Source organism: Podarcis filfolensis (assembly GCF_964270895.1).
Source record: "Podarcis filfolensis genome assembly, chromosome: 3".
In the NCBI taxonomy this organism is placed as follows: Eukaryota; Metazoa; Chordata; class Lepidosauria; order Squamata; family Lacertidae; genus Podarcis; species Podarcis filfolensis.
The window spans coordinates 97,180,429-97,198,742 of NC_139606.1; the positions used below are offsets into that span (position 1 = coordinate 97,180,429).

The 18,314-nt window shown below is 43.3% G+C and overlaps 1 protein-coding gene across 1 annotated transcript in view; it reads right to left on the bottom strand.

The window, feature by feature from the left end:
• Window positions 1-18,314, bottom strand: part of DTL (denticleless E3 ubiquitin protein ligase homolog) — a gene marked incomplete at its 5' end in the record, with an annotated part of 30,754 nt that overhangs the window by 10,611 nt on the left and 1,829 nt on the right. Inside the window, 10 exons of the mRNA XM_083605112.1 lie at window positions 7,758-7,870; window positions 11,071-11,175; window positions 11,878-11,981; window positions 12,656-12,729; window positions 14,139-14,254; window positions 14,454-14,519; window positions 15,588-15,708; window positions 16,638-16,699; window positions 17,115-17,213; window positions 17,696-17,821. Coding sequence (XP_083461238.1) covers window positions 7,758-7,870; window positions 11,071-11,175; window positions 11,878-11,981; window positions 12,656-12,729; window positions 14,139-14,254; window positions 14,454-14,519; window positions 15,588-15,708; window positions 16,638-16,699; window positions 17,115-17,213; window positions 17,696-17,821 — 986 coding nt within the window. The remainder of the gene's footprint in view (window positions 1-7,757; window positions 7,871-11,070; window positions 11,176-11,877; window positions 11,982-12,655; window positions 12,730-14,138; window positions 14,255-14,453; window positions 14,520-15,587; window positions 15,709-16,637; window positions 16,700-17,114; window positions 17,214-17,695; window positions 17,822-18,314) is intronic.

Genomic DNA, 18,314 nt, shown 5'->3' on the forward strand with positions numbered 1-18,314 from the left:
GTTGGAAGGGGTCATGAGGGTCATCTAGTCCAACCCCGCCCTCCACAATGCAGGAATCTTTCATGCAATGTGGGGTTCGAACCCACAACCCTGGGATTAAGAGTCTCATGCTCTACCGACTGAGATATCTTGTCAGCCATAAATCCCATGAGCTTCTTTTAAAAATTATATATATTCCCCACCCCACAACCTGTTCAGTGTTTTAAGTAACATGATTTAAAACAAACAAATAAGGTTGTCAGAAGTCTAAATTCTGCACTCAGAACCACTATTCCTGCTTTTTCCTTCCCCATCTTCCCCTAGGACTGATATAGGGAAACCTGTGGCTTTCCAGATGTTGGACTATGACTCCCTTATCCCCGACCTTCGGTCATTCTGGCAGAGGGGCTGGAGGGAGTTGGAGTCCCACAACATCTGGAGTGCCATAACTTCGACATCCTTGCTCTAGAATCACAGCACACACAAACCTGGCCACATACAGAACAGGCATCATAAGCCCAGCTCATCAGCGGCGTTTACAAAATCTCCATTTCTTAACACAGAGTTATATTTTGCAGACAGCCTTGGTATGAATGACGTCTTTCAAAAAAAGACAAGCATTTTTAACCCAGGAAAAGTAATAGGGAATAAATTTAAGTGTGCAGGTACGGAAAGCTAGAAATCCATACATACGTTGGACACATCCTGTATTACATCAGCCTGGGTTGGGAAACCTGCGGTCCTCCAAATATTGCTGGACTCCCAACTCTTATCAGCTCCAACCAGCATGAGAAATGCTCAGGGATGATGGGGGAGTTGGAGGCCAGCAATATTTGAAGGATCACAGCTTCTCTGACGCTGGCATAAAGCCAAAACCCTGTACCCTGTCAAGAACCTGCAAAATTAACAGCTATGTATGAGTCACTTCAAGTGCAATCTTTTCCATTCTCAAATAATGCAGAATATTTTGGAAAAGTCTGGGGTGGCAACAAAGATTATGAGACAGGTGGCGTGGGGAGCAGGGGAGAGTAGAAAGAAGTACTGGTTTTTTTTCAGTCACCCTTGCACAGCCTGCTGTAACTCCAAAAAGCTCAGAGCAGCTTACCTCTGGTTCCCTGGCAGGCTCATACCCAGAGAGCTTATGGGGACGACAGATCTGCTTAGCTTCAGCAGCGTAGCATGTGCCTTCAGACTATCCTCTGGCCCATGTAGGGCACAGCACAAAAATCCCCACCACCTCCCAAACACACACAACTTCAGCATTCCTGCTTTTCTGTTTGAGACTCCTTGGTTGATTTACCAGGACACTTTCAAACGCTTCTGCAAATCCACAAGGCAAAGTAATTTGCTCTGATGAATTAGGCTGAAATCCTTTGGAAGCCTGATTCTGTGTTAGATTCCCTGTTGCAGTATGCAAACAGAACGTCCATATAGGAAGCTATCTGTAAATCAGAATTCTTTTCTTGAAAGGTCAAGGCAACACCCTTCTGCTTCTCATACAGAAACAACCGGTTCTGTTTGACTGCGATGCATTCAGAAACCTCAGTAGGCCTTGTTGCTAGATTTGCTTGCTGTGAGTCAAAGGCGACTATGGGGTGTGGCCTTTATCCACTTTCAGGGGGGCTGAGTGCCACAGCCTACCGGGGGCCTCTTCACTTGCCTGGTCCACCTCTTAGCTATGCCATGGCCTTTTGACAGGACTAATGTCACGACCAGCAGCTCCTTGCACACTGTGTGGCAGAGGAGCTTGTGTGTGTCTGTGTGTGTGTGTGTGTGTGTGTGTGTGTGTGTGAGAGAGAGAGAGAGAGAGAGAGAGAGAGAGGGAAGGCTCAGATGGGATGGAAGGCTCAGATGGGAAAGGGCCAGAGGAGATGTTGAAGAGTATCAGAAAGCAAGATAAAAGGTTAGTGTGTTATTTATTATTATATAAATAAAAAAACTGGGGATATAAAGGAAGGGGATAGGAAATAGGAAAGCTATTAAAAGGAGGAAGACGTGAACTTAAAGAGGCAAGGGAGTATGGATAAAAAGAAACCAGAAACTGGAGAGAGCTCAGTATGAAAGGAGAATGGGAGAAGTTAGAGGGATAAAAGGCATATGGGGGTGTGAAGGGAAAAAAATATAAAAGAATGTCTTCTCTGGCGCAGCAAATACCGCCTAAAATGGGACTTGGGTTGAGGAAAGTCAAGCTTTGGAACTCCTTGCCACACTGTGGTGTTTTAGCTATTTGCAAAGATGGTACTTCCCAGCTGGTTATGACGAACTCTGCCTCCATCCGCTGTCATTTTGTGACTGGCATGGACCCCTGATCACTGTTTTGCGACTGGTGGGACTCAGTAATTTCCAGCTGCCTCAACTGGTCCCTGGGGAGTGGACAGTTTGAGGACCCCTGTTCTACGGTTTCTTTATGGAGAGACACTAAGAGGGACAGAGGCCCTGGGATCTCCACTTTCTGGACCTTGCATGCCCACCACATCCTGAAAGTGCCTTAGATGTAAAAAAATATTTCAGTACGGTCCTCTATGCATAACTCCTCCTGGCTATCTGTACTGACCGAGGCAGAAAACCTCCTAGCCATGCCGCAGGTGAGGAAGCAATTGGGAGAAAATGCCATGCCACCTACTCTGACTCATTAGGCCGCTAATGAATAAGGAGTAACCTAAGCTAACCTCAAGCTGCAGCAGATTCTCAGATGCTCAATTCTATTTTTCAGCCGCTCTCCTTCCCTAAGCTGTGAGTCACCGTCAGCAATGTGATATTTGACGAGGATTTGCACTGATGACTAAGCGAACTTTATTAAATTCTTCACCATGTGGGTAAATGAAGCTTTGCAAGGATGTATGAAAAGCAAAAAAAGGATGCTCTACTTTTCCTGATCTAGTTCCTCTTTATTGTTCTGGCAGCTTGAAAAGCTATCCATAAAGTTCTTAAGTAGAATAGTGAGGATTGGGGTTAAGTCAGGTGGTGCATTTTAAAGGGGTTTTTGCCCCCTCTGAGTTTAGGTCAGCTTCTTGCCTATATATATTTAGAAAATGCCCTGTTCAAAACCCATCCTCTTTGCCAAAGGAGGCAACAACATGGAAACCAGAGCCCTTTTAAGGAGAACAGCTAAAGCTAAAGCTCTTGGTAGAGAGAGAATCTGTGTTTACATTTAGCCATTTCCCCCTTCCACGGTGTGTAGCAATGTCTCACAATCCCTTATTAATGAGAGCAGGCCGAAAAAAGACATACTTCTTGCTGGGTCTGGATTCAACATTCATAAGGAATAATAATAAAAAAGCCCTAAGCAGCTGGTCCCTCTCATGGGGATTGAATTGAGGGGTAACTGACACCTTTGAGCACATCCTTCCTTGCAAATGCTCATCTTTAGAGCAATAATCAATGCATGATGGAGCAATAAATGGATCAGCCCAGCTTTGGCTTAGCTCTACTAATAGTTAGAAAACACTACCCGCCCCCTGCCATAAAGCTTGTGAAATTGCAACTACCCAGACTTTCTGTGGCCCATAAGCTCGAAACCTGTTTTATGATTTTGAATTCCCTGAATACCCATGTTATTTGTTTTTAATATGCTTTTATACTCCTGTTTCATGCTGCACTTCTGTTTTGATGAAAATGGTCATTTTATGTTGCGCAGCACCAAGAGATTTACAAAACTTTAAGCAGCTTATAAATGCTCTTAAACCAAATAAACAAACAGACAATCCCAAATGTCAGCCTACAATTCAAGCCTGGCACGCTGGCAAGACGCTCCTGTCCAGAACAGCCAATCTCTGCATGGAAACAAATCTGCGGTAATGGCAGAGCCAATTCATGTGCAGAAAAGGCAGAGTGGTGGCAGACCCCACAGCAAATACCCAGGCCCTGCATTAGACCTGGATAGGGAACATGCAGCCCTCCAGATCTGGACTACAATTGCTGCCATCTCTGGCCACTAGCTGATGGGAGTTGGAATTCAACTTCTGGAGGGCCAAAGGTCCTTGTCCCTCGTCTAAGACATGACCAATGCTTTCACCTCCAATGGCTGCCTTCTCCCCTACCAGCTCCTGATAAGCACTCAGGCTTCTTAGAATTACAGTGGTACCTCGCAAGACGAATGCCTCGGAAGACGAAAAACTCGCAAGACGAAAGAGTTTTTCGTTTTTTGAGTTGCTTCGCAAGACGATTTTCCCTATGGGCTTGCTTCGCAAGACGAAAACGTCTTGCGAGTTTGTTTCCTTTTTTAAAAAACCGCTTGAAGAGGTGCAGTTGCGACTGACCGTGCTTCGCAAGACGAAAAACCGCGCAAGACGAAAAGACTCGCGGAACGAATTAATTTCGTCTTGCGAGGCACCACTGTAATCACATTTGAAGCGGTGCTGCATGTGGGGTGCCTATAGTGGCCCATAAGGACAATAGATATTCTGCAGCCTCCTCTTGCCCTGGCAAGAGAAAGCCATAGTTTTCAGCCACAACAAGTTGTGTACACAACAAAAGAAACTACCAGGATACTTTTTGTGGAGTACTGCCTAGAGGTATCCCAAATGCTGAGGTAACAATAAAACTTGCTCTTTATTACTAATGCACCTCCTTTCCTTACAGCATATTGTTTACACTGCTTCCGGAGAAGGTTATGGTGCTGAGGGAACTTTACCTCAGGACACTAGGTTGGAACTGGAAGCAATGATTTAACTCCAGTGTGCTCAATGAAGTGACAGACGTCTTAATAAATTTCCCTCCTATTGGACAATCAGGTTGTGGGACAAGGAGTTGGAGGGTTGGGCCAGGCAGCCATGTAATACAAGGAGGATGGCAGGAACGTCTCTTGAGAAGTTAAGCCCATGGGTTCAGCATGCAGTGCAGACAAAAAGTGAGGCAAGTTCACCCAGGGAGTAATGGTTATTATCTCCATGCAGTCTTACACCTGATAGGCCACAATGAAGAACGACTTGTTAGCGTCACGACTGGCTACTTTGCTTGTGTGAACCGGCCTCAACTCTAAGACTTAGCTCAGAGAAATGGCCAATGGCTCAGTGGTAGAATGCATGTTTTGTGTGCACAAGATCCCAGGTCTAATTCCTAGACTGTTCAGGTAAGTTTGGGGGGAAATCCCTACCCTAAAGAGCCACTGCTAGCCTGTGTTGACAGTACCAAGCAACATGGATCACCGTAAGACTTGGTGAGAGGTGGCCCCCTATGCTCCTTTGAAAGTGGAAGAGGCAATTGCTTTGTGCAGAGACAACAGCTAATGAATAATAGTTTTTCAGTATCTAACAAGCAAGGCAATGTATAGTACATAACTTCAGATTAACAGAACACAAAACTGTATCTGCAAGATAATAATTTAAATAAACATATACTTGAAGTAAAGTAAGGAGGAAGGACATAAGGGAAGGACAATTAAAGGACACCAGTTAAAATCTCCGTGGAACAGAGAAGGCTGGTAGATAACAGATTATTTCAACTTTCAAAAAGGCTTTGACAGACGTCTCTCAACCAAAGGTTCCTAAGGAAACTAGCCCATCACGGGGTAAAAGGATAAATCCTCTTATGGGCCAGAAACTAGATAAAAAACAGGAAGCGGAGAACAGAAATAAATTGACAACTCTCACAATGGAGGATGCAAGAAGGGAGGGAGATTCCCCCAAGGATCTCTGTTGGAACTGCTGCTTTTTAACTTGCCAAGAGAGAGACAGACAGAAAAAGTATGAGACAAGAGATCTATTGTTTGGTCCAGCTAAGGATCTGGAATCAGGAGGCATATAAAGAGGGATTAAAGAAGACAAGACAGGAGCAACAGAGCACACACATTTTTTTAAACAACAACAACAATGGAACTTTACAGTGAACTGAAGAGAAAGGGAGCCAGAGCAGAGAGAGAAGACAAGGAGAAATGTGGTCACATTTATGAAAAGCTGCAGAGAGGGTCTCTTCCAACTCAGAAGCTGACAACTTAAGGGCTGGACAGATTTGATCTCTGCATATGGCACAGCGACTTGGAATGCAGTGGGGAAAGGGAGGCACTGGAAGGCAGAGGATCATTCTTTGGGGCAAGGGGGTTTTTTTGGGTGATGGGGGATATATAGCCTTCTGTTCTTTCCAATGCTATGATTTTGGCTTCTCTGCTCAAAATAAGAAAAGGAATCATGTAGATGTCAGTATGGTGTGATTCAATTTCATGCTTTGTTCCTCTCTCAGGATCTGACATGTTCCTGGTGTGGAACAGTGTGGTGGGAAGGAACTTGTATCCAATTTTTGGTAGCCGAGAGATGAATGAATCCGAGCGCTAACATTCCAGAATTTAGGACAGAAGTTTTAAGAATCACACATGAGGAAAGACCGCCCATTACACAGTTTAAAAGTGCAACCACAGATTTGTACCTGCTGTGTCCAAAGTCAACCCAAGTTGACAGGGGAAGAAGTGGCCACTCTAGATTCTTATTCTGGACAGGGACAGCCTAATTTATGTTGTCTATGCTGTGGTAATCTCTAGGTTAGATTACTGCAATGTGTTCTACACAGGGCTGTCTCTGAAGACTGTTCTGAAACTTCAGCTAGTGCAGAATTTGGTGGCCAGGTTGCTCACCAGGGCAAGGTTTGAGCATATAACACTGATCCAGTGGCACTGGCTACCAATTAGCTTCTGGGCCCAAGTGCTGGTGTTCACCTGTAAAGCCTTAAACAGCTGAAGACCGCAATACCTCAAGGACCACCTCTTTCCATATGAATCTACCTGGACCCTAAGATCATCATCCAAGGCCCTTCTTTGTGTGCCTACTCCATGAGAGGTGCAGAAGGTAGCAACAAAAGAATAGGTCCTTCCTGCAGTGGCTTCCCACTTGTGGAATGCTCTAGCCAGGGAGGTTTACCTGGCGCCTTCATTATACACCTTTCGGCGTCTGGCAAAAATGTTCCTCTTTAACCAGAACTTTGGCTGATTGACACCCAATGCCATTTTAAATGTGTTGTGAGAGCAGGGGTGGGTGGGTTATTGGCTTGTTCTTGTTCTTATTTTTATTATGTATTTTTTGTTTTTTTTTTACTTTGCAATTTTACGTTGTGAACTGCCCTGAGATCTATGGACACAGGGCAGTATTGAATATTTAATAAATAAAATTTAGCAGAAGGCATCTCAGTTACTGAGTTTGTTTTACACTGGATGGGGTGGACGAAAAAAAAAAAAGCCTATATAAGTAAGTGCCCTTGGGTGGAGAAATAATAATACAAAAGCCGTTTGCATTCCTCCTCACATCATCTCAGTGTGCCAGCTAAGCTTCTCAGCTGCTTGGGAATTTTGCTGAAAGCTCTGGCTCAGCCACCCTAATAATGCAGAGGCCTTAACTCCTGAATACTAAGCATCTAGGAAGGTGAAAAGTAGAGCAGGAGGAGAGGAAGAAGAGAGACAAACCTGACGAAAGAGCTTGTGAAGTGGGTAAAGTGCTGGGGGGGGGGGGGGAGAATCAAAACAATTGAACCATTAGACTCTGTTAAATATGAAGCAAGAACTTTCAGCTTGTCATAGCTGGCTGAGTAAACAGGACCAAAAGGGATTTTTTAAAGGCCTATTAAAACCAGATTAAGATCAGCAACTTGAAATAAGCAGGAGCCAGGAGCCATGAAAGAAAGTAGAAGCAGGAAGTTAGCTGTTTTCTATCAGCACTTGCATTTGGGCTTGACAGTTGTATACTCTTGGCATAGTAATGCTAGAAGCAGCCCCTGCACCAATGATTCTGTCCCTGCCTCCGCTCCGTGTTCACTGGGTGTGGAAGAGACCAGCCGCAGGGGTTGGGGCTGCTTACCTTCCAGATGTAGGCATTCTGGTCACTTGAGCCGCTAATCAAGAACTGGTCATCTGGGCTGATGCTGGATTTGACATAGAAACTGGAATTTTGATGCCCACTGAAAATGGACGCTGAGATTCAAAAAAGAAAACCAAACTTTCAGGATTAGTCAGTAGTTATAAACGCACAGACCAATAGTGAGTCCATTTCCTGCCAGTTCACATACACCGAGGATCAGGGCCCCTTCCGTACTACACATTTAAAGCAGTATCATGCCACTTTTAAACAGCCATGGCTTCCACAGAAGAATCCTAGGTACTACCGTTCGTTACGGTTGTCAGGAGACCCCTATTCCCCGCCCAGAGCTACAGATGGAAGAGTGGTTTAACAATCGGTCCTGCTTCCCAGGGAACTCTGGGGAATTGTAGCCCTGGATCTGAAGCTCTAGCCGTCCCTGACTATTGGCAGTGCTGGCTGGGGCTGATGGGAGTTCAACATCTGGAGGGCACCAGGTTGGGGAGGCTGCTAGATCCTCTTGTCCGCTGAGGAAGCATCCCTTTGCAATAAAATATGAGAGGTCAAATAATACTCCCAGCAGTCTTTCGTCAACCCTTCATAATACTTCGCACCATTTAGTAAAATTTGAGCGGCCGACTTCAGAAGCAAAAGTATTAGAAGCTGGGCTTGTTTGGAAACAGCTGCGCTCAGTTAAGCAACAAGTGAAATGGTTGGGAAACTTGCTTCACTTGACACAAAGCCTACATGGAAGAAGAGCAAAGTGGAAGTTCAGCCCAAAGCTTTTCAGAAGTCATCTCCAAAAGGCTTTCGTTTCAGGCTGGGAGGGCCTTGGCTGACGGAGGGCAGTGGTGGACACACAATTAAGGGAAAGCTCACACAGTCAACAGAAGCACACTCTGCCCCAAGGAAACACTGCCAGTGCCTTATTAACATTTCAGGGCAAGGGCAAGCAACCACCACAATGCAGTTCCTAACTTTTACCCACAATGAATGCTGGTGGTAACTAAATGTTTATGTATATATGCTGGATTCTGCCTGTAAGTTCAGGCGTCTCATATTATGGTCTACACGCTGATCAAACAGGAATTATGCTGTAAAGTGAACGTGTGTCTGCATGGCAAAAGGTGGGCAAGTTTCAGACTTGTCAGATCCACTTTGCCTTTTACTAGCAACCCCCCCCCCAACTTCTGCCTTCTACCAAGTAGAAGAGGTGCAACAACAAAAAGGTCGCAAGAATTTTAAAAAGAGTGCCTCTGAGCACATTCTGAGTTTAGGGACTTACTGTATTTCCAAAACTGAAACTTTCACACAAAAGTCCCCATTTTTAGGAGGCTTATTTAGGTGGAAAAGGTTGTTTCGTTATTGCTACTACTGCTGAGCAACTAGGAGTCAGAAACCTGGGCCTGTCTGCAGCTCATGACCCAGAGATTGACCATTAGATCCTGTTCTGCCATCTGCTCAACCCTGCTGTACAGCCCAGGAGGCTCTTACTGTAGTCTGGCATTCCAAAACTGACAAGGATTTCACCAGCAGTTTATGATAAAACAAAATGATTTTGGCAAATGATTTATACCCTGATTTTCAAAAGGTTCCTGGTTTGGCTTACGAAAAGATCGCAATAAAACAAATCTGACCCGCTCTTCCCTTCGCCCCAGTCAGTTACCCTATGTACTCCTTGCAGTGCAGTTTTGCTCTGCTTCTCGGTCTTCAAAGCCCCCAGTTATGGCAGCTTCCTTAAACCTCTTAGCATTCAGCACTTCTTGGATAGAGAATGAAGCTCCAGCATCTGTCAGGGAAGCTGCTCCTCTCTCACTTCCTGCCTCTGGTATCCTATTTCTCAAGGAGGATATGCACCGGCTCGGTGACACGGGTCAGTGGGCTATTTTTAAGGGCTCTGTAACAGCTCACCTGATCGATTACGCCTTGGAACTACTGCCCCAAATAGCTGTGACTCTTGGCACGTCAAAAACTGGAAGTGGCTGTCACTAATGGGGAGAGTTACGTGCAGATGCCAAGAGCTCTGGGTTGACTGTGAAGGGGGAAAGGGCGCATTCCTAGCCTTAGCACAGAACGTTACCGAGGCCTCCCTCAGTCTTGAAAGAGAAGCTCATTGCGGCACCCATCATATAGATGGCAATACCATAATCTGCAGCAATAACTGACTTCAGAACAGTAAAGGCGGTAGGAGTTTCTTTGGCATGTGGATTTGACATATTGGGCTATTTGCTTCCTAACATTAAGGGAATACATACACTTGCTAGCTTTGCAGTCTCCTTCCTTTAAGTACACCCAGCTGCCAGCAGCCTCTATGTTTTTCTTATACTGCTATCTCCCACCCCAGTTCCCTGCCAAGAAATAAATAAAAATCCAGGTGCCACTAGAACAATGTTATTACTACAGCCAGAAATGTATATGTTTGCACAACTGCTTAATTAAAAAAATCAAGTATTTGACTATAAATGCAGGGCTTGGGATAAGGTGTTTAAAATTGCCTTTGGCGAAGTCACCCAACACACCCAAACAAGTTCATTGGACCTAGCCAATTTTTATTAAAATTGTACAAAATTAAATTACAGGATATAGTATGAGCTCAGATGCTTGGAATGTAGACAGACGTCCATGAAAAGTTTGTCTCAGACCACATTTCCTCCAAAAGGGGATGGGTGGAGAAGAAAGTTTAAGTAATTATGCTCTATAAACTCTATAGCGAAGAGACTTTAATTAGAGGAAGTACAAAAGGGAAAGCGAGCAGCACCTGCTCTTTTCCAGGCTTTCAGTATTTGCTGCTCTCTGGTGGCCTAAGAACAGATTTTGAAGAGAAGCCACTGGCTAAAGTGGCAGAGTGGAAAAAACAAAAACAAAAAAACAAAAAACAAGAACAACTTCTCTCCATTATAATAGGATATGGAACTGAACATGGTAACAATTCACAACTATATTTCATGGGTATTTATTTAATCACTTATAACCCATTACAAGCAGATCCTCTATGGATGTGTATAGGGTGCATTATAGTAATCAAGCAAATATTTAGATTTTATGAATACAGTGGCCTTACTTCTCGTAGGTGGAGATAACAGCGCAGGTGGAGATAACAGCGCAGCTTTGCCAACCTGGTGCTCCCAGATGTGTTAGACTTAAATTCCCACTAGCCCCAGTCAGCAAGGAGCAAGGCTCATTGAACACTGTAGAGGTTCTTTTACAGGAAATACACATAGGATTTGACGATGTACACACACATGCCATATTTGCCTAAGCTTCATGAGCACCTAGGTTTAAGGATAATCTAGTGTGCGATATTAATCATTCTTACCTGGAGTGGTCTTTGTAGTCGACATACTGAACATGTATATATTGTCATCAGTGCAATTAGCGAATAGGCTGGTACCACTCGAGTCCAAAACAAGACTAGAATAACCTAGACGAGAAAAGCTCTATGTCAAATGTATGATAAACAAGTCGCTGCTTCAGAAATCTATAGAGGGAATAAATAGAAACTGCAGCAAAATGGTGCAGTGTGGAATGCTCCCATCCGGAGTCCCACCCAGCTAGCTCTCTTTTCCATTCTAGGGTCATAGCAATACTGCAAACTTCTATTCAGCGGGCTGATCATTACCAACCCACACCAGCAGTTCCTCCACCTTCTCTGGATTGAGTTCCAGTTGGTTAGCATTCATCCAGCCCTTCTAAACTGAATTATGTGTTAAAGGAGTGGAGTTTGTTGATATCATGCTCCATATTCCCAGATGACCCCACTCAGAGCCTTCATGTTGATGTTGAAAAGCACAGGGCGGCAGCAATATAGATGCTATGGGGCCAAGCATCTACTGGAATCAGTCCTCCAGTAGGAACAGAACCATCAGAGTTCTGTGCCCTTAAACTCTAATCCATAAAGCCTATCCAGAAGGAAACCATGGTCAATAGTACTGAGGGCAACTAGAAGATCCAGGAAAATTAGGACCGCACTCCCCACCTGGAACAGTTCATCGAAGCTGAAGCCAGATGGACAGATCTACATAATGTGTTTCACTGTAAAGTGAGAAAGCAAAGGAAGACCTGCTGTTTTGTTTTTAAGGGACTCTGGTTCCCTTCAGTTCTTCAGCACAATGCTAAGACATACCAAGCTTACGAGTGCTGGTCCCAGGGTAGCTGAAAGACCTGGATGGCACTGGCTCCTGTCGATACGCGGTGTAGTTCTTGCGCAGGTCCCATACCTTGATTACGCTAAAATTCAAGAGACAGGCCCTCTCAGAACTCCACAGTTCTTTCTCATTTGTAACACACATACCAAGGGGAATGGAATGTTGTGGGAGGGCGCGAGATTGGAGGTGATACCTTTTCCTTCGGAGCCCTGTGTCAAGATAAGGCATTCTATGCTCCATTGCCTCCACCTCCCCCACCAATGACTGCATGGGTGGATATTTGCTTAAAAATGTGATCAGCTTGTATGGGCACTCACAACTGAATAGGGCAATACGCTGATCCATAGTTTGCTGTATGTATGTATGTATGTATGTACGTATGTATGCCCCCATTCCAGGACAAGGGTAAGAATCAGCTCAACCGTATGCACGTAACCAAGAGCCACCACCTATTTCCTCCCCATCTCCTTTTATCTCATTAGGTAACTTTTTTCTTTCCTGGTAAAAAAAATTACTTGTGGTAAAATGCATCCCCGCAGGGAAATGAGGGAGTTTTTCCTGAGCGAACTCAAAATTGAGGACACATATAGCAAAGGAGCAGTGTTTATTCCAAATTGGCTTTCCATCTTTGCCCTTCACCTGTAAAATACAGCTATATTTCTTACTTGTTTTTTGTTGTTTTAGTACCAGATGGGCTTGATGTGGGACAGGAGCTAAGGAGGGTTTATTAAAGAATTGCCGCAATTGCTTCCTTACCCATCAACTGCCCCAGCTGAGATTAAGGTGTGTTCATCTTGAAGTAGCACCACTGTCACACTCTGCTGAAAATCCTAGGGAGAAGGAAGAAATTCTGTTTGAAAACCACAGAAAAGTTTTGCGAGGTAGTTTCAGCCTTGATTTACCCTAAACATTCCCTGTAAGCAGCTTCATTAAGCAGCTTCTCCCTGCTCCCCAATTGCTGCCCTAATATTAACAGAAGGTGGAAACCAAGGCGATGAAGTGGCATAGATGGAATATGTGTTCATGCCCTGAAGCCAGTGATATTCCTACTTATTAACTGAAAGGACTAAGTTTAAGATAGGCTGCAGAGAAGCAAGAGAAAAGGGAAGGAAGGCTATTACATCATCTCGGCTGAAAAACCAGCTGCCGTTGGCACTCCTCAATTGCCACTTAGCAGCAGCCATTCCATCAGGCTAGCTGAACTGTTCCAACCTAGCTGGTTGTTATAAGAACTGTAAGAACCTGCATTTGCTTATTGCCCCTCCGCATTCCTTTTTCCTTATGCATCGTATCATTTTGACTGCAAGCCACAGGGCAGTGACTGTATTACTACTTTTTGCTGGAAGCATTTTCTGCTAAAGAGCAACAGAAAGGTAAGGTAAAAGCAGAATGGAAATTAATGTGTGGCAATGGACTGCAGCTCAGTGGTAGAGCATTTGCTTTAAATGCAGACTGTTCGCTCCCTGGAATCGCCAGTTACGAAGGACCAGACACCTGGTGATGTAAAAGACCCCTCTCCAACTGGAGATTCTGGAGAGCTGCTGCCAGCCAGAGTTGGCAATGACAGTCTGGACAAACAAGTAGTCTGACCTGGCATAATGCAGGTTCCTAGTAGGCGCCAAGCAAAAACATTCCTCTTCCCCCAGAGCTTTGGCTGATTAAACAACCTTTTAAAACTGTGTTTGAGGGGGGTATTGTTTTGCTTGTTATTTCTGTTTCGATATTGTAAACCGCCCTGTGATTCCCAGATGAAGGGTCGCAAATAAATTTACTAAATAAACAAACAGCAAAGGGGAGAGTGCTACAAATTCAAGATATACGTATGCATATGTATACAAGTGGTGTGTGATGCTGCCTGCGGGTGAATGTTCTGTAAGGTATACATGTGTGAGAAAGCACTAATACACATGGGAAAAATGAAAGGAGAAAAGTTTGTACACCAGACTGTGTGGGCACTAATTTGGAGAAAAGCCTAACAGAATAGTCTGGTGAAAACAGTGGATTTTTGTTTTTTTTAATCTCTTGCTGGAAGCAAGGCTAGCTATTGATAGAGGCTCATGTGGACCTATTTCATTCAATTTGCTCACTCCTCGCCCCCACTCTCTAGTATTTACAACGTCCACAGTTTATTTTCAAGCCAAGGCAAAGCTCAACCTTATGCAGCAGAACATTCTATAAAGCTAGTCTCTTTTCTTTGCACAAGCGGGCGCTGAATGGCCTTCAGCTTCCAAATCCTTACCACTGAGGGAGCAAGTCCTCTCACATTCTGCTTTTTCTTCTTTAGTTTGGATGGAGTCTGCTTGTCTACTATGTTGTGGGCCCCACTTATTTGCTTCACCTGCCTGTAAAATCCATCTGAAAGGCAATTTCAAGAAACAATATTAAAAGCACCTCCGCTGCATGGCAGTTGCACACAGAGAATGAGCTCGTAAATAAACTAAATTGGAAGGCTACTATCACACCACTACAAAGGGGGAAAAAAAGTCAGCAATCATTATGAATGCTGCACTCAGCCCATATTAAGTGAACAGACCTGAATTATAATAGGATGTACCTTTCTTATTGCACCGTGTGTCCCAAACCATGATGTTTCCATCCCTTCCTCCAGTACAGAACACAGCTGTGGAATATACAGTGCAAAATTATTAATAATAATTATATTTCTATTCTGCCCTTCATTCCAGGATCACAGGGCAGCTGTACATATACAAAAATATGTAACATAGTAAGAAGCAAAAAACAGTATCTCCCTCCTGCTGTTTAAAAGACCATTGACTGAGAAGAGAAATAGAAGAGAAACATTTTTACCAGGCACCTAAAGTTATGTAACAAAGGCATCAGGCAAGGCTCCTTGGGTAGGGCATTCTCCAAGCGAGGAGCCACTGCAAAAAGGGCCCATTCTCGTGTTGCCACCCACCAGACCTCTCACAGGCATACGAAGATGAGCCTCAAATGATTGTGGGGTCCAGGTTGGTTAATATGGAGAGACACAGTGCTTGAGGTATGACAGTCCTGGGCCATTTAATACTCTCAGAGTACAAAATCGTACTCTCAGTTTGAAATACTGAAACATTTTTCATATGCAACCCTGCAATTTAATTTAAACTCGGTAATTATTTAGGAGGTATTCTGCATAACAACTTGAGGTTTAAGAAACTTGCTGTTACAAGGAATCTCTAATTCTTTTAACATCAGGTTTTGGCTCTGGACTCTATGACATCTCTATTTTCTGTTTCTTCACCTGCACCAAGTATGGGGCAGTAGGAGTCCTGTTTAGATGGCTGAGAAAGACTCAAAAAACACCTTGAGGAGCTAAGCTGGAATCACTGCCTTTTCACTCACCGAAGCTCTGAAAAGGACACAATATCACCACAGAAGCAAAGGCATCAAAGGCTGCCAACATACCTAGATGTACCAACATGAGACTTCTACCCCATTTATGCAGGACTAGCCACAATCTTGTCTATTCAAAGGAAAGCCAAGGATTTCCAAACTTTCCTGAACACTGGAGCAGCTTTTTAAAAACCTGTGACAAATCTATAGAAAGACTGTAACTCAGTGGCAGAAAGCAAGCTTTGCATGAAGCAAGTCTCAGGCTCATTTACTGCCATTTCCAGTTAACAGGGTCAATTAGCAGATGACCTCAAAAGTGGTGAGATACACTGAAATATAAAATAGGAATATTTACCCCTTTCAAATTTAGAGAAAGCAACCGACTTGAGGCTGCACTGGTGCCCTTTGCAGACTCCCAGTAGCTCACTAGTCCGTACATCCCAGACTTTTGCAGTTTGGTCTCCTGAAGCGGTAACCTTAAAAGATAAAGAAGTTAGCTAGTTGTAGTAAAAAAAAAAAGAAAGGCAGAATCCTGTTGCCCTCCAAGACTATAGCTTGTATTAGCATGAGCTTTTGAAGGTAAAACATGTTTCCTTTCAGCATAAAAGACACTCTTGACACTCTCAGCGCAAACCTATGGGTGTTTACTCCAGCAAGTTCAAAGGGACTTACTCCCAAGTCTGCATATGATTGCAGCCTTAGAAGGTGGCAGCAACAATATACTCAGATATGAAAGTGGAAGTTTCAAAGGTAACAGAACCACAAATAACCAGGCCCCAATTTTGGGAGTTGTAGCCAGCTAAGTCCTACTCAGAGAAGATCTATTGCAATTACTAGACCTAAGTTAGTTATGTAAATTTCAGCGATTCTGCTCTGAATGGTACTGAATGCACTGTGTAAACCAAACGTACATTATAAAACAAACATACATTATAAGTTGTAAATTTTATATGCAGCTGCTGGGTCAAAGCATGGGATCTAAACTACTGTAAAGGCATTCTGTAAACAGAGAATCAATCATGAATTTTAGGTAAACCGCAAGATACAGAATCGGATTCATTCATGGATACTGTCCATTTACATTTTTTTAAAGAATGGCTAACAAGGTCAGCAGATATCCAAAAGGTTAAAAATGCCCCCTACTAATGGCCATCCTTCTGTACATTTCCATCTTTAAGAATCCACTTGTGGACAATTCTTTAATAGATTGATTGCCTCCTTTGGCCTATGAAACAACAGAACACAATGATTTACCTGCATATCAGGTAAACCAACTTTTGCAAGTATGAGTGAGGTTACTGGGTCTGCTAGTGATCTTATCATAGAAGAGATGGAAAAAACACTGGAATTTGTGACGGAATTTGTAAAGGGCCAAATAAGGAAGGGATAGTTTTAGCTTACTCACAATTTTATGTTCTCCAGGCACCCAAGCAAGATCAAAAACAGCATTTGAGTGAGCCTGCCACTCTATTGGGAAAATAAAAGCCTGTGTTAGTTCCTAACAAACAGCTGTTGAAAAACACTGAAACAACTACAATTTACTGTATTGTGTGCACATAACTTTCATACAAACACAACTTCCTCTGTGGTAGAGCAGTTAGCAGGAAGAAACCCCAAGCACAGAGCAATGCATATACCGTATGAAGGAGGTGGCAAGGAACTAATCATCCTCTCAAGTTTTGACTTGCCATCAACCAAGTAAGAAAGAAGTAATGGAAGCAGACATAAGAATTACAATGAAAGGTATACTATGCTACTTTTTAAATACTGAAGTTCTTGTTCCCAATATCTGCCAATTATTTAATCAGTCAAAACACTTTTTTTGTTTACTGCCTTTATCAACTAATTCAGCTCATAGTTCCCATCAAGGTTTCCCTTTTACCTCTAAAAATCCCCTTGTTACTTTTTCGTGTATGGGTGTCATAGAGCCTAACAAATCCTTCTTCATTTGCAACGGCAAGTACATGCTGCACATCTGGAGCTGTAAAACAAAGCAGTATTTGTACGTTTGAAAACATTTTTAAAAGTGCTTTGGATAACACTCCACTAAAGAGGGTCCAATCTAACAGCACAAAATGTCAGGATAAAAATGTTAAGTAATCACAGAACTAAAGTAAGAACACATATAAAATAACGTATCACAGCCCTGTTATTTTATTACATGGCACCATAGATATACTTCTATAAATAAGCAATCATAATGACTGGTGTGCATCTGAACTGGAATTGTTATAAACCTGTTTTTATTGCTAGTTGTTTTACCACCTTGGGTTCATATGGGAGGTAGAATGGGATATAAGTTTAATAATAAATAAATAATAAATATAGCCCCTGCAGGTTTATATGAAAGGCCCAAACATTACAGTATAACCTTTCTTCACAGAGGAGTTGCTCTAGGCCTTGACCATTTCGGTTGCCCTTTTCTGCCACACTGCAATGTTTACAGATAAAATTCCCCCATACCTGTTGAAAAGGTGCAGCCAAAAGGGGGAACAGGCATTCCTGTTTCTCCATATGAAGCATGTTCATCTCCTTTAGTACACCGATAGCACTCCAAAAGGTGGTTTAAGGAAAACCTTGGTGGAAGACCTGGGAAAAATGATTTTTGTAAAGATAAGCAGTGTTTGAAACTCAGATATACAAGGTAGGAGCCAAATGGCTCCTTAAACCAGGTTACAGTCGCCAAAACGGAATGCCTAGTTACCATTTTTTGGGCCAGGTAGCTTGAAAATTATATTTTTCAATACAATTTGCTGGTTCCTGAAATTAATTCTGCAGATAAAATATAATGGATAGAATTCTACAGCAAAGAATTGAAAACAGTCAAGATCCAAGGATCCCCAGGCAAGCACCCCAGATGGAGGAGATGTCAGATGACATTCTGGCACCTGGGCATCTTCACTTGGTCACAAGTGGCCGACTATTGCTGTTTAGTTGAGTCTGACTCTTCGTGACCCCATGGACCAAAGCATGCCAGGCACTCCTGTCTTCCACTGTCTCCCACATTTTGGTCAAACACATGTTAGTAGCTTGTTAGTAAATAGCTGATAGCCATGTGCAAAATGCCTGACGATTTTGAATG